General features: G+C 43.4%; 1 protein-coding gene across 6 annotated transcripts in view; it reads right to left on the reverse strand.

Moving 5' to 3' along the window:
• Positions 1-4,495: 4,495 nt before the first annotated feature.
• ARNT2 (aryl hydrocarbon receptor nuclear translocator 2) overlaps positions 4,496-16,783 on the reverse strand; it is a 96,619-nt gene continuing 84,331 nt past the window's right edge. For 5 of the 6 annotated variants that reach the window (XM_030281410.4, XM_030281412.4, XM_030281413.4 and 2 more), the window contains 4 exons: positions 16,213-16,351; positions 13,937-14,102; positions 11,337-11,473; positions 4,496-9,029 (listed from right to left, as the gene is read on the reverse strand). In XM_030281410.4, coding sequence (XP_030137270.3) covers positions 8,931-9,029; positions 11,337-11,473; positions 13,937-14,102; positions 16,213-16,351 — 541 coding nt within the window. In that variant the 3' untranslated portion in view covers positions 4,496-8,930. The remainder of the gene's footprint in view (positions 9,030-11,336; positions 11,474-13,936; positions 14,103-16,212; positions 16,352-16,783) is intronic. The other variant, XM_030281411.4, reaches the window with a different exon arrangement.

The following is a 16,783-nucleotide window of genomic DNA, read 5'->3' on the forward strand; positions in this document are numbered from 1 at the left end:
TGACAGGGAATCAACAAATCTGACAAGCAGCATTTACTTTCTCAGAGAAACATTTTCTCTTCTGGATGGCAGACTTAAAAGCAAAGAAATTTGTGCCTTCAGGGTATCTTTAACCCAATTTTAGAACCTCTTGGAAGTCAGAGCTATTAATGGACTTGTTGCTGGAAGCTCAGCTCCAGTGTTTTAAATGGCTGTGAAACACGCTCCTGATGGGAGAACAAGCACAAAACCAAGAGGAAAACAGGAATCTGTTATCTGATATTCCCACCCCTGCTCATAAAGTTCTCTTTTTCAATGCTAGAGTCTTGGCTGGTGTTAAAGAGTCCTGTAAAATTGCCTTGACACCTTATCAACATTAGTACAAAAATCCACCCACCCTTCACTAACACGGTGGTGGTAAGGGACAAAATGGGGATTTTACAAACCTGTCAAAGGAAATCTTTTTTTCCAGGACTTGGCAGTTCTGCGATGAAATGTTGTGTATCTACAGTGATCTACAAATATCAAATGTTACCTTTCACTGAATTAAGATTTTTGACTTTTAGTAGCCTTATTTATATAATTGATACTTGCTTCAGATACTTTGCTCCAGTATTTCATTACCAGCTGATATATCCAGGTCAGCCTTGGCAGGTTAGTGCAGAACCCCACTCCCTCAGCAGGATCTGTAAATTTAGGTCAATTTGCATAACTTTGATGAACCTTTAGAACTAAAATGATTAAAGTGACAACTTCCATTGATTCCCTGCTGAGGTTGCTGACCTTAAATCACAGAGGTCACAAAAAATATGTTAAGAATCTGAATAATCTGCAATTCAGAACTCCATTAGATTAAGCATCTCTGTGCAGTGGGGGGATCAATATGGCTTAAAAAAGTGCACAATGCTTTATAGTTTCTCAATAATTAAAACCTCTCATAGGAATCTCAAAAATTTCACTGAATACTTTTTTTTTTCCTCAACCTCACCAAATGCAGTTTTTAAACTGACAAATGCAAAGATAAGCACTTTAAGTTACCAAAGTATCAATTCTGCAAATTTTTCACAAAACTGCAACCATCTATCTTCAGGGTTTCATATATTAAAATCCAACCACTGTTCAGTCAGAGGGCTTGGTAGATTTCCGTGCCATATCAGAAGGGATGTAAACATTCAGTGTTTGAGCTTTGTGAGTACAATGACAATGATCCCTTCCTACGTCACCAAATAAATCATCGGGCAGGAACTTTTCCTGACTACACAAGAGAACCACAATGACACATGGGCTTGGTATTGAAGAGGCCGTGACTCCTTGACACTGCACAAAATCACTGTCCAAACCCAGACTTTCTTTCACTAGAACATAATTTTTTCCATTTTGGAACAGAAGCTGAGCAGGAGCTCTGGTTGGCTAAGGAGGAGGTCCAGGAATGCAGTGCCACCTCTTGTGAGCTGTGCCAAGGGGACACTGTGGGGAGGTGACAAGCTGGTGTTCCCAGGCACCTCTTACACAGGTGAGCTCCACATCACTCCCACTTCCCAGAGCAGAGCATGCTGGAGCAAGCTGACTCCATCTGTCCCTGACATCCAGGGATCAGCCTGAATTACCTCAACCAGCTCTAAATTTTCAGAGAAGTCTGCACCCTCTTGGTGGCTGGCAAAGGCAGCAGCAGGTTACAGAAGAAGGATGGGACACATCCATCAACAGTCCCATTTTAAAATGAAATATAATTAAATAGCAGCAGCACTGTACAGGGTTGCCTCTTGATGACTTTTGCTCTGAATTATGTGAACCACAAACAATGTAACATTTGTTGGAGTGTGATTTACATGGAGGAAGGAATCCCACAGCATTTACAATCCCTCTGTGAGTCAGGCTTTGGTATCCCTGCTCTGTCACATCCAGCAGGTGTTGAAGAGAGAGGAATGCTGCTTCTGAGACAATTCCACTGGACAAACTCCTCTACTGAGTGAGAAGTATTATTACCCAGCCTTTGCCCCAGCTACATGCACTGCAGTGAAGGCAATGGGTTGTGTTTACAGGTGCCAGGGCAGTGTGTTCATTCAGCAAATTGGAAGCCTCAGACAACAAAGCAAACAGCAACTCAGGTCTTCATAATCCTTGCTCCTCAGTGGCAATGGGTCTATCAGGCCAGTGCTAAATGGAAAATAAATATCCTGTGATTTTATTTTGTAGACTGACGCCGCTTCCCATCAGGGCCACACACAGAACTGCACTGAGCTCCAAGGGAAGGGTCATTAGCCACAGCACAGCCAGGGATGGGCAGCAACTGGGGGAGTCTGAGAGCCACCCAAAACATGTTTGGGATGACAGAGTGCACCAAGAAGTTCAACCTTGCACTGCTTCTTGTTTTCAAAAATGTTCCAAATATCTAAAACCTCACCTTCCTAACTGGAAAGAGGTGCTTGCTATGTTTACCAGCCAGCAGGACACCAAAGTGATGGTGGATCTCTAACAAGGGGTGTGTGTACTGGGGAAAGCTCCAAAGCTGCAGTGGGGCTGTGCTCTGTCCCCAGGCTCTGTCTGCACAGTTGTCATTGCAGTGGTGTGTGTACAGCCAGCCCTTACACTTTTGTCTGCAGAAGCCACAGCAATGCACTTCTGCACTGTCCAGGGTGAGCCTAGCAGTGACATTTTATTCAACTGGGTCCCAAATGGCACATTTTGTATATCAGTATTTAGTGCCAGTCTATAATTAGAAGATAATTTTTTCCAGAGCTAATGAAAAGATGCCCTAGCAACCCCTGGATATGATCCCAAATCCATTAATACAGCTCAAGTGATTCCATTTCATTTTATGTGGGACAGACCACGAAGAAAGATGCTGCCAAGTATTTCCAACCAGGAATATGCTGAGACTTGGTAAAAAAATGATAGTAGAATTCATCCTGTATCTGTCCCTGTTATATACAACTTGGAGAGAAACTGGGAAAATTAAATAAGTAATACTTCCTGAACCATGATGGTATTTTGATAGAAATAAGGCTAAGAAATAACTCTGATGGAAAAATAAAGATAAATGTATTTCTAACACCCATAATGAAGACACGACCTGTTTTTATGATTCATTAGTGCCAGCTAATAGAGGCAAAGATGCTGAGTGTACCACCACAGTGAGCCTTAGCTGCACTTTATCCCTGCGTGCCAGCCTGGATGGATTTCAACCACAGGGTCCTGCTGAGACCATCAGTGACCATCAGTCTCCAAACACGTGGCTCCATTCCACATCCAGCACCTCCAAACCCAGACTCCACACCAAAATCAGTACCTCCCAGCACTCCCACACCCAGCTGTCACCACAGTGCCCAGAAGTACACTTGATTTAGCACGTGAGAGCACAGCTAATGATGACCCACATGAAAGGAGTGCTAGGAGAGATTTCAGAACAGCCCAACATACTGTACTCTGCTTGGCATGGGTGCAACACCCATTCTGTGTGTGCCTTTCTGTTTGGATAATGTTCTTCAAAAGCAACTACAAGCCTTTTAAACTGCACCGGAAAAGCAGCAAAGAGCTGCCAGGATGAAAGTGGCTGCACTTCCAAGTGGGGCTCAAGGTCTGGCACATGCTTGTTCATCAGAGATACTCACCAGCACCTGAGCAAATGCCAGAAGAACATCACTTCATTGAAAACCCAATTTTCACAGCAAAACAGCACGAATGGCCCATTTTCACTGACCAACCTGTGCCTCTGCACAGTGAGCAGAGCCCAGCAGAGCAGGGGGGGCTGGTGGCTGCATCTGATTAATCCCAGCCCAGTGCCCCAGTTCCCTGGCAGATCCCAGCAGAGCCCACGCCTGCTCTCCACAGGCAGAGCCCTAAAAATGGAGTATGAGCTGTGCAAACACCACCTACCCCATGCCAGGCATGCAGGCCCTGGAGCACAGTGTCCTCAGCTCCTGCCATGGCACAGTCACCAGCTTTTTGGATTTATGAGCAAGGTAAGTCCTGCTCACAAAGTACCAACCAGACAAAGAAATAACAATATAAATGCAATGGAGACCCACAGTGAAAGGCAAATGTGCCTTACACAGGCAATCTGAAAAGGTCACCAGAATGTTTGTGGCAAGGATACAGGTATTTTCTAGCTTTGAACAACAAGGAAACCACTGTGATACCACCCCAGAGAGTGAATAAATACTGCCCCAGACCATTAATTAGCTCTAAACCAATTGTGATCTAATGAAACCCTCTACAATACAGCCACCAATTCACACACCTCAGTGTCATCAGTAGAACAGGCTGTTAATTAATGTTTTTCTGGAACACTTTCAGAAGTTGAGCTCTCAAACTATCATTCCTCTCCTGCTCCCTCCTTTACAATACAGATGAAAGGGGAACATCCTGTTCCCAACTACACAGCACTGGAGGAGATTTCAAAGACAAAGATCAATGCCTCATCTTCTGATTTTTGGCATGGATCTTATCATTCAGGGTTATTTCTTACTTGACAATTCCCAACAGCACATTTTACTTATTTACAGAGAGACAGGAATTAACAACAGCTCATGACATTTTTATTTTAATGAAATTTAAAAAGGCAGTTATTAGTTATACATACACACAACTGATTCTGTACTTGTTAGTCATAAATATAGAACATTCAGAAGTACAAAATACACTTTATCCACAGCACAATTTCACATCAATATGAAGAGTTTAAACAGATACGTAACCAAGCGCCTAACAATGACAGAAGCCCATTTTTGGAGTTGTTTCCTTTTTTTTCCCTTTCTCTTTCTTTTTAAAAGACCTTTAATCTACACAAAGTAATCAGTGCCTACAGTAATCAGTTTCATGAAATGCACTCTGGTTTAGAGTAGGAGAAGTCTGACTTTTTAAAGACAATTAGATGCCATCACCTTTTCTTTACTCCATTAACAGCAACAAGTCCAAGCCCACATTCTCTTCTCACAGTTAACAACTGTGAAAAATGGGGCTCTGGCAAAAAATCACCTGAAGCCAAAATTGAGCACTGCCAGGAAAAGTGAAAATATCTGAACTAGAAATTAGTCCACTCAATACCTTGCAAACAAAGAGCAACAGCAGTATGACACCAATAAGGCATTAATGACAAAATGGCTGTATTATTCTTGAAAAAAGAGTACACCTATGTATAAAAATATATGTCATAGCAATTGGGTAAATCCAACACTATTTAACACTGTGCCAAAAGTAATTAAGAGTTAAAAAGGCAGTTCTGCAAGAAGTATTTACAGTTTCATACTGCACTTCAAAAGAAAAGAAAAGGCAACAAAGCTACAAATGGAACTATCTGGTTGAAGCATCACTGTAGGTACTGCTAGTAGCACTTGTACAAGTAATGTGATGGAGTCTTGGATTGTTTGTCTGAATAAATGAATATAAATATTTCAATATCTAAAACTGTCTCAGTCTACATGTCTGCTCCTTGAAATAACTCATCCAGACCATCACTATTTGCAGTTTCCTGCTCCATGAGTTTAAAACCCAAAAGATTCAGTTTCAAGAAACACTGTGTTTGCAACAGTTCAATCAGAAATCACAGCTTTATTTCCAGCTTAGAAAAAAATCCACAAAAGAAATGAGAAATCCACCACCTACGAAATTCTGGAAATTGGAAGCCAAAGTGCCAACGAAGCTACACCGACAGCACGTAATAAAAACATCAGCATTGCCAATGCACCTTATAACTGCAGCTATAGGATAAGTCAAGTCGCTGTAGTAACGAAACACGAGATACAGCACGGCCAAGGCTACACAGCTCTGCCAGCCACAGGACTGGGGTGGCTGTTTGGGAGCAGCAGGCACGGACACAGCGGGGCCAGGGCAGAGCCCCGCAGCACGAGCAAAGCCTCACCTGCAGCAGCTGCTGCCTCAGAAGCACAAAGCTGCCAAAATCCTTAATTGCTCCCTCCTCGCTGGCTGGGAATGGCAGCCCAACAACTCCCACCCTGGCTGGGCAGATGGGGTGGCCAGGAATGGCAGAGGAGCAGGGCAAGGGTGGAAATGCCAAGAATAAAGCGCTGGCTCGGGATGGCACAAGAGACAGGGAAAACCCAAAGCTGGCACTATCCACACTGCCCTTCACAGAGCAGCCATCACCTTCCCCAGCCAGGAAGGCAGGAGCCCACAAGGTGAGAAGCAGTCCATGCTCTGATCCCTCAGGTGTACTGACTTCAAAAAAACAACAAGAAAAAGAGAGATGTGCTTAAATTTCTTCTAACAGTGCACTGTGAACTGCACAACCAAAATCTGTACAAGAGAAGCCTTCTCCAGTAGTAAAAAACCCACAACACACTGAGGAAATTATCATTGCTGATGTCAGGAGAAAGAAAATTACTTTAAAAACCTTATTTTTAAATTGAATTCAGGAAGTAAAATAAACTATAAATATACTCCAAGCAGTTTGTTGGGTAAAATAAAACACAGGAACAGCACTTTTAAGCTGAATTCATTATTCACTTTATGGAAAAATTTATAAAAATTTCAGAAGAACTGACATTTATCATGTCAAGCATCTTCTGTGGAGAGACACAAACTGCTCACCTACTGCTCCCTCCCTCATAAGCAGCCTCTTTCAAAACCCTGCAGAGTGAGCACCTCACTCACTGGTGCAGCATCCAGGCACCTCTTAGAGACACCAGTGAACTTTACTCTGAGGCAGCAGAACTTTCTTTGCCTCTCCAATTCCATGAGCAGTCATTCGTGTGAGCAGCATGAGGGGAAAGGGAGATGGCTCCAACAGAATAAACATCCATGTATTTAAAAGCAAAGTGCATAAGCACATGGCTTACTCACCTAAGATAGTATTTTCCTGATCTCAGGGGGAGAAGAGATAGGAAGATTTTTGTTTGTTCTCAGTGGGATTTGGTGAGGCAAGTGCACACCAGGAGATCTGAAGCCTCTCCAATACCTCATCTAGAGATATACAAAACTGTACTAAAAAAAGACTCCCTAACCCCACTTGCACATAGGGTAAGAGATTGGTCCCAGAATTAGAGAGAGGAACAGTAAGGAGGACTCTCCCTGGCTACTGAACACGACATGCTGACCTGGGAGAAGACTGGGACAGCAGAGTCAGATGGGCACAGCCCCATCTGTGCCAGCCCTGTCCCTGGGCCACGCTCACCTGAACCCTGCATGCCCAGAGCAGGCTGTGGGGCAGGGCCTGCCTGCTCCCCAGGATCTTATCCCAAAAATATGGACTGTGGTGATGTGCACCCTGTCCCCACTCAGAGACACCCCAGAATTCAAGAGTGGCTATGAGAAGGCAGAGCTTAATTCTGTGAAGTCTAAGAATTGCTGCACACACTGAGATCTTCTGGATGGGGGCTATGCCCTGGGGCTGCTCTTCCCAGGTCTGTGATGGCCCCTGGATGTCCAAAAGCTGAGGGGAGCTGCCTCCTCTTCCCCCTCTGCAGAGGCTCCCTACCAACACCCAACCTCAAGGGTTATGAACAACCTGCATGCAGGAACTTGGGGTTTTGTGAGTGATTCTTTCTCCAGAAGAAATGACCAGGATAAAATCCTTACAATCCAACCTCTGTAACTCATCATGCATATGAAATACTGAACAAAAAATATTCCTACCACATCTCTCATGAAGACATATGGCAGGTGACTCACCCAAGAGGAAGATGATTAACTTACCTCTGTGGAAAAAAGCACACAGCATTCAGAGCAGTCAAGAGTCCTCAACAAACTTGGTATGCTGAAAATCCCATATTTAACAGAACAGGGTTAGCAGAGTTTAACAGAAGCATTTGCTTGGGAATCCAAGCAAAAATTCAAGTTATCACTGTATATGCAGTGGACAGTAGTCCAATCAATATCTATAACAAACTCATCCTAAAAAAATTATACACTACAAAACCATCTCACTGCTTGCAGCAAATGAGCTTGAATGATTTCCTAGTAACAGGCCACCACCTTCCACTGTTAAAATGTGAGGTTTCACAGTATAAAAAAGTACTTCACAGAAAGGAAATGCAGCTAATATAGAAAATGCAATCTCGATGTGTTTACAGTCATTTTTAAGAGGCAATATTTTTGGGAAAGCAAGAACAATAATAATTAAAGCAGCCAGTGAGAAATGTACAAGGTTATAGGCCTCAATTCAGTGCAAAACCAGACTAATAGCTTATGTAAGTAAATGTTTGTTCTGAATAGAGAACCACCTGAATTAAAAGTAAGAACACCTATGTGAAGTGATGGAGACTCCCACAATATTCAAATCCTTCACATACATCATCAACCTTTTCAGTACACTCCAGAATGGACCCTTTGTAAAGGCAAAAGAAACCAGTACAGGATATCACTTCATACAGCACAAGATATACATAAAGTACCAAAATGTACACACATTCAAGTTTAAGTTAGAAAAGGCAGAGATGAATCTTCTGGTGAAAGAGGCCTACATTATGTTGCTTAATCTCAACATTTAAAGTGACCTAAAACCTACAAGAATCAAAGAAAACAGAATATTGTGTCTGCTTTCAGAAACTTAAGCTTAAAGCAAGGCATCAAAATTGAGCAGTAGGCACTGTAACAAGACATGACCTTACCTTTTCTCTGTTAGTCTTTGTTACTTTGTTATCTATTGAAAAATTATCATTCAAAGGAAATATTATGCATCATTCACATTCAAATATTTGAGACTCAGAGATTTTTTTTTTAAAAACAAGCAAAATCTTTATCTCTGAGGTAGATGACAATAAAATAATAAAAAAAAATGGAGCTGTCAATGAACACTAACAAGTGCTGGAGCTCCTCTGTTGGCACTGATGCACCCCAAGGAGGAGAGAGCAAGCCCTACACCACTATCTGAAACATGAGAAACGTGTCTTCTGGTTTAGTAGCTTCTACAGAAATGCAACACAGAAAAAGCAGCGCCAAAATTACACTGAAATGGCCTTGGAGAAGAAGAACTTCCATTTCTGCTTCGCAAGCTACTCGGAAAATGGTGGAAACATGCCCAGGTCAGCAAAATCTTCAATGTTGTAATTGCCAGTACCCTGTGTTGGATCCCCAGGCATCGGCAGCATGTCCTGCATGGTAAGGAAAAACCAAAGTGAAATCTCACTTGCCAACACATTATCCAGACATAAACTGTTTCCTGATCATTTTTTCAGTGTAAAACCAGAAAAGGCCAAGTTTAGATAAATAAGGTGAAAACCAGACCTGTGCAGAGGGTTGGGCTAAGGTTTACATGCTACTTATGTTTTGCTGGAATGTTTCTGAACAAGAAATAGGACTTAAGCAGGGCAGTTTTGGACTGTTCTTCTGAAATAAAACACATCTGAGCTGCCTCCTACTCCTCCCAGACTGAAACAGATCCCCTTGGAATGGGAGCTACATATGGAGAGAAGCAAACACTGGTTTCTGCATGGGGAGTGTACAACATCTCTCACACTGGAACTCCAGCGGTGTCAGGATGGGTTTGGGCAAGGTCTCACTTCCTCTCCAGCGCTCTCTAGCTGAACACTGCTCTGTGCAACACTCAAGACTGGACATCACCCCAACTAACAAGGTACCTAAGCACCTTCATGGATGTACAGAAGCAGAGGAAATAGCAGGAATTTCTCAGGAGAAATGGGCTTTCGTGGTAATTGCTCTCACGTGTGTTGAGCCAAGTGAGGTCTCTGCAGGAGGCTTCAAAAAACACTCAACCTTTCCTCTCAGCTGGAGACTGAAGCCACAGGGAGAAGATATCCCTTGCTGGGAAAACCAGAGTTTACACTTGCTTTTCCTGTCAGTCTTTACAATAACAAGCTCTTACCACAAAGCCAAGTTTTGCCAGGGATGGCTCACTGTCCTCACAACAAAACAAAACCAAAAAACAAGTAAGAAAGTTCACAGGATTTGCTCTGTGAAAGAACTGAGAGCTGCTGCGTACTGGAAAGTTCCTCCAAAATAAATACTGATTAAAATCTATCCAAAATCTTCACAGCATCCTTGTCCATGTAGTGAGAGAGACTGTGAACACAACTGGCAGTGTCTGAGCTGCCAGGGTCAGCCTTAATTTTCTGACCAAAACTTGGACTTATTTGATGTTTTCCCACATTCTCTTCCAGCCAAAGGGAAGCTGCAGCTGCTCCCTCCTGTCTACATTTCCATTTCTGCTGCTGGGGCCTCTGTGGCAAAGTCTCCTCAGGCACAGATCCAGCAAGGTCTCCTCTTGAGTCTGCCTCTCTCCTTAAGCCCAGCTAACCCAGGGCTGACTTTGGGCACAATCCAAGCAACTTCTTGGAGGCCTTTAAACTCATCCAAGTTTTTTATCCCATCCAGCTATTATCCTAATTCACCTCCAAGAGCTCTACAGAGGAGCCCAGCTCTCCTTTTATCCCACGGTCTTCCTTTCCACTAACTTCATGAGAAGTTTGTTAAGAAAGAAGCAAGACACTGCTTGGACTCCCTTGTCTCTGCTGGTCATCAAACCATGCTGTCAGCAGCTCCACTGGAATTACCCTGGATATCCTCTTGGACAGCCACTGACCTTTGCTAACACAAAGAGATGCAACAGACCAATCTTGCCTGGGCTGTGGGCTAAGAGCACACAAACAGGCAGTTATTCCAGATGAAGTGCTGTTGTTTGATCTTGTGTGAAAGCAATGGTTCACCCACACAGGAATACTCCCATGCTCTCAGCTCTTCTGCAGCATTCTTGCACACGAGTCCAATCTTGCAGGTGAATTTACTTTCCAAAAGACAAGGAGGCGCCCCACTTCTAAACCTTGCTTGGGGCTTGAACTGTCTTGCATTTATCTGCATTGTTTTCTTGTAAACTGTCTTCTTCATCTCATTTAAAAACCAGTTATACAAGGACAGATATGTTATTAATCAACTTATGAAGTCCTACTCTATAGTAGGATTTTGCTATCTGTAGTCAAGACTCAGATAGTTAATTAGGTAGTTGAAGATGATTGTTTACCATCTATCTGATACCTGACTGGGCTTAACCTTAAAAAATTATTGTCCACTATCTTCTGTGCAGTATCAGACTCCTTTCCTGGTTGAACTGTCAAAGAGAGTGACATTGGTATCTAAAGGAACTTGAGATGTCAGAGGCCAGCACCAGGATAAGAAAGACACTCCACTTGGGAAGACTTCATGGGCTCTCTGCAAAAGATGAAAGCCCTCAAAGTATAGGGTGCACAGAGAAGAGGAAACAGCGTTCTGTGTCAGCAAAGATGCTGCTGTGTGGCAGAAACCCAAAGCACCTCAGTAGCTAAGGGCAGTGCAGGCTGTGGCAGCACGCAGCAGCAGGGAAGGGCTGCAGGCCCTGCTGTACCTGATCCTCAGGGGCCACAGCTCTAACTCCGAACTGAGGGAGATCAGAGGGACTCTGGGCTCACCTGGAACACCTCGGTCTGGTTGGGCTGCGGGTGCGAGTGCTGGTCGCCGCTCTGCTGGTTGTGGTGCTGGCTCTGCCACTGCGACCACACCTCGGACGGCCTGCCCTGGAACTGCCCGCCGCTCTGGCCACCTTCAGCTGCGCGGGGAAGAAAAGGCACAAGTCAGAGAGCAGCTCCTCCAAAACATCTGCCCGCTTTGGGGAGGCATCCATCAGTGCCTGGATTTGCAAAGGAGCCTTGGAGAAAGGCCCTGGGTGACACCAGCCCTGGGAGGAGGAAGCTGGAGGGAGTTTCAGCCCCAGAGCAAAGCTCAGGCCCATGGCTGCACAGCCATGAACTGCCCAGAGCAAAATGGACAGTGACACAGTGAGCCAGGCACTGGAAGACAACCTGTCAAGCATGCCCACCATCATTTTTTCATCATAATAAGGGCTATTTTTCATTTCACTTAAAAACCAAACTTCGCCATCTGAATGCTGTTTCTCTTCAAAACACTGAATTCTTGTGGAGCAGTGGGTGCAAAGTTTGGTACTCATCTAAGAAGCATGTAGGGAAATCCAGGATTTTTTAAGCAGATGTAGAAACAGTATGATAAACAGACAGCAGCCTTGCTGATTAAATACAGGTATTGCTGGACTGTCCTGTCCTTCAGTGATACACCGGCAAATCGATTTATTTAATATGCAGTTTATAGCAAATTATTATCCTGTCAATATGGTGATACTTTCCTAAAAGTCTCAGGCCATTTACATTTGACAGAGTAACACAAACAGCAAAGCTTTATTGTAAATACACTTCAAATGATTATTTCAAGGAGATTAATTTCTTCTAAATAGTCTACCAGAAAAAAAGCATGTTGCCACACATTAATTTGGTTACCTATTGCACATACATTTTTTATGAGTACAGCAATTGATAACACTTAAGCTGGGCTCATTTTACCCTGCATTTCTACAGACTGCCACTGAACTATAATATTTACGGCTAATTTCCCATTCATTAGTTACAGTATCTCCTTCTAAGAACCAGCATTTTAAAAAGCTTGCCACCAGGCTTATGCTTTTCCTCCAAACATTTCTTCCTCTTTTTTCTTGTTAATGTTTTTCTCTCTAACTGCCTGTTTCCCTCTCACAGCAGAGGAACAAGCTGTGCATGTCTGGTTCTTCCTGATCACCAGCATCCTCTGCCAAGGGTGCCAAATTTCCTGTGCCAAACCTCCACACCTGTGCTATGCCAAGTCTTTGATAGCTAGACTCAGTCACGTCAAATCAGCCACTACTCACAGTCATGACTTCAGAAAATACAGACACACGTATTTAACCCAATCCCTCTGGCCATCAGCTAAGCCATGCAAAACAGATAAAGGGAAGGTTTTACAGGAAAGTAAACAGGCTGCAGTGATGCATTTCTATCACATCCAAAGTAGATGATTACAGTTCTTCCCTCACTGACATTACCACAACCAGTAATTCAGCTGACTCAAAAACCCTGCAGACATTTTAAGAGCCAAAACAAAATTCATCTAAGCTACCCTTTAAAAGCAAGCTGCAAGTTTGTTTTATTTCCCCTCAGAACAACACACTGAAATTAAATGAGTGAAGCAAACGATGCTGCTTTTCAGCAGAACAGCTCCTGCCAGCCGGCGGTCGAGGCCGTCTCCGTGAAGGCTGGGTTATTAATAGCACCCAAACTGATGTAGGTCAGGAGATGTTTCTCATTAAGTGAAAGGGTTCTTGCCAAGTAGCTTAAGCCTGAAATACAAAGCTGTCTCATAAACAAATGTACAATGCCTGGTGGAAATGGAAATGGAGGGAGGAATAAGCTGTGTGGGAAGAGCTCCATGTCAATGCCCTTTCTCTAGGCACAGGTCTGTGCCAGGTCTGTTCCCCAGGGACAGGAGCAAACAACATTCATCAGCACACTGCCACCCGTGCCTTTTGGGATTGCAATTTATTGTCACCCAGTGACATTTTTCATGGAATCCATTATACATTTTACTCTTGACTATTATTCTGGTGGCAGACAAAAATCCTACCAAGGGGTTACCTACCGGTCTGAAAGCCACCAAATTAGCATGTAATAGGAAAAGAAAAACATTTCAAAACATGGTACCTACTCTGATTAGGTTGGTACCACTGGCGGTACAAAATAAATCCTGTTTTCAGCCAAACTTCAATGTGCAATCTCAGTGCAAGAGGATACCACCATGAAGAAGATAAAAAATGAAAAAAAAAAAGGCAAATGGAACCACTTGACCAAAATTTGGGAGTATGGTTACCAGTCCCATAAGCAAATTTTTAATCTTTCAGGATACCATTTACTGGGAAAAAATAAAAAAGCTCCCTCATATCATAAAATGACTATATACTGAAGTGTGTTGGATGTGGAGGAGATGGAGCATAGAGAAAACAGGTCAGTTCTGTCCTCTCTACTCAGCAGCAGAAAGCAAAACCCTTTCACCAGCTGGGCTTTCCAACTGACCCACCAAAAGAACAATAAAAAACAATTTTTAATGAATAAATATTGGAAGATTTTTAATGAAGTTAATGCTGGAGTTTCATTTCTATGTGCATTTCTGTGCTACACCATTTAAAACTCACCAAAGCCAGCACTTCGGTTTGCTAAGCTGGAGTAGGCATTCCCACTTGGAGAAGAGGTGGCTGGGCTGGACAGGGGGCTGTAAGATGATGGGTCAGCTGGGTAGGTGTGACTTGTTCCAATGCCAAAGGGAGACGACTGAGCCTTGCCAGACTGAGATGGAATTTGCTGAGGAGTAAATGTTAAAGAAGGAAGAAGTTTTATTGTCAGGGAACAGCATAGCAAAATCACTTTTTACAACATAAAGCAAAGACTAAATAAACTCTGTGGATGCCAACAGGCACACTTCTCCTGTCTCAGCTGTATTTCATTTCTGTCCAAGCCAGCTTACTGCTGCAGAAGGAGTGAGTACAACAGGCTATAAACAAACACCGCCAGCTCGCCTGCTGTACTAATCAGGTACTCTGTATCAGAGCTATTTGGAAAACCAGGATTTCTTTTACCACTATTATGAGGATTAATCTCAAACTCAACAGGTATGAAGAATTCATCTGTATTTTCCAGGTGTATTGATTTTGCAGTGCCACAGTGAAATCAGTTATCTGGATGTCTTGCAGGTCTCAGATGACCAGAGTCTCAGATCCCAACAGGCATATAACATGTGAAAGATACTATTAAGTCTTCAGTTCAGTTCCAAAGTAAGAAACTGTACATTTCTGAAGCTTTCCACAATGGCAGTGGGAGCTCGGCATGTCGCTTTTGCAAGGCTTAGCTCCATTTTACTTTGTTTAAGATGGAAGAATTAATTCCAATTTCCTTACACTCACATCCAAACTCAGTTGACTTGGACAGAATTTGTGCAGTAAGAGGGATGAGTAATTTGTTTTAGTAATTTTCAGCACCTTCCATATCACTTGAAGAAATGAGTTAATGTTGCAACTGGATTTCATTAACCAGGTGTGACAGAGAAGCACGACTCTCTGAGGGCTGGGAATAATCACTGATTAATGTAGAAAAAATTCACTTATTGGAAATTTATTTAGTGACCACCCCAACATGCCATTCCAGCCTGCCAAACAATGAGAACTCAGGAGGGATTAAGAGCAGCATTATTAAGATCAAACTTACTTCATATTATTTGTCTTTTAATAGGGTTTTGAACCATTTTTTACCTGTTACACAGAACAAGAGGTGATTTCTGGGCTAACACTGACAAGCACAGTGCATCTGATGGAGGTATGTGCTGTTTCCTCCAGCACACAGCAGTGTGAGCCACCCTGGGCAGTGCTAATGGAGGGGTGTGGGAGTCCAGGGCATCCCTCTGGCTGCCCTGGAAGGTCTGGGACCCTGGCAGGGGTCAGGAACCCCCCTGGACAGAGCCCCCAGAGACACTGTCTGTGATCTCTGTCCATGGAAAAGAGTTTTCAATCTTACAGGATGAATTACCAGCTCTGAGTGTTTGATATAAGTAATAATTAAGTGTGGCACGGATACAAAAGTAAAATTTTAGGATTCTAGATTAGGGGTCCAAAGGGGACAAGATGGAGGAAATTGGGTGTGTCTTGTCCTTTTTCTCCTCCTTCATGCCCTCCATGTTTCACTGCAGTGTTGGCATTTTTCTGTTGGTTTAGGCTGGGGACACACTGTTCAACGTAGGTGACAGATATTGGCACGTTACTGTAAATCCAGCACAGGTAGTTTCTGGTATTTAATGTTTGTACCATCCCACTGAGGGCAGAGCCCCACACGCTGCCCTGCAGGACAGAGCTGCGGCAGGGCAGCAGAACATGTTAGAGATAAACACAATAAACAACCTTGAAACCAGCACAGACGAATTATGGCTTCTGCTTTGGCAGCGGGGCAGAAAGACCGAGACTTTCTACAATCTTGGAATCATCAATACCACAGATTTTGACAGAGGGGCACCAGGCTGAGCAGCCTCTGCTCTCAACCCGTGCCTAGATTTGCACATACCCCTTCTTCCCACCCTGGTAACAGTGGGTAACACTGCTGGGTGCAAGGTCCTGGCCCAAGAGAGATTTAATTCACAGGATTAATACTAAAGCAGAAGATCTGTAGTTCTTTCACTACACATAAAACAAATGCAGGACAAGACCTTCCAGTGGGGTTTGGGTCATGCAGCCACTGCCACCTCACTGACCAGCACCCCAAACCAAGAGCAGCTACACACGGGGCAGCTGCTCACACTGCCCCACCTCCACCCCAACCACAAATTAATTACCCTGAAAACATAAATGGGTTTACTAACCCTTCTGTAAAATGCACAGAGAGTGAAAACCTTTAATGCCCAGGAAGATAAAGCACTTGGAATCAATACCTGTCCTGGAAATGGAGGGCGATTTCCTGTCCAGGCCACCTGGCTCTGGTTGAGCTGCCGGGATATCTGTGTCAGGTTCTGGCCCGTTGAGGAGGAAGACTGGATGTCGTTGACACCAGGCACGTGCACCACAGATGAACTAAGGGTTCAGAACAGACACAGAGCCTCATTTGTAGGGCCTATTCCCAATGCAGAAATTGTATCCTAGATAAAGAAATACTGACAATACATTAAAGCTAATTATTCAATCTGTCTTGATAAAAGAGATGACTGAAAACCATCACAAAACTACAAAACATACTGGCATTCTAAATGTCAGTCCTAATAGACACAGCAGGCAAAATTATTTTGAATTAGACTTCAGTAATCTCTTGGAAAGGGCTTCTAAGAATAAATACAGTCCCACACATGGTGCATACACACTTAGCTCCACACAAGTTTAACATTTAATGCATAAAAAATCCGGCTTGCAGAGAGCACTGCAGGTACTTCATCACAAATTTGTGCTTAAAGTCAACAGTGTTTAAGCATTTGCTTAAATACCATTCTAAATGAAGATGGGCACAAAAGA

Source organism: Taeniopygia guttata, chromosome 10, assembly GCF_048771995.1.
Source record: "Taeniopygia guttata chromosome 10, bTaeGut7.mat, whole genome shotgun sequence".
In the NCBI taxonomy this organism is placed as follows: Eukaryota; Metazoa; Chordata; class Aves; order Passeriformes; family Estrildidae; genus Taeniopygia; species Taeniopygia guttata.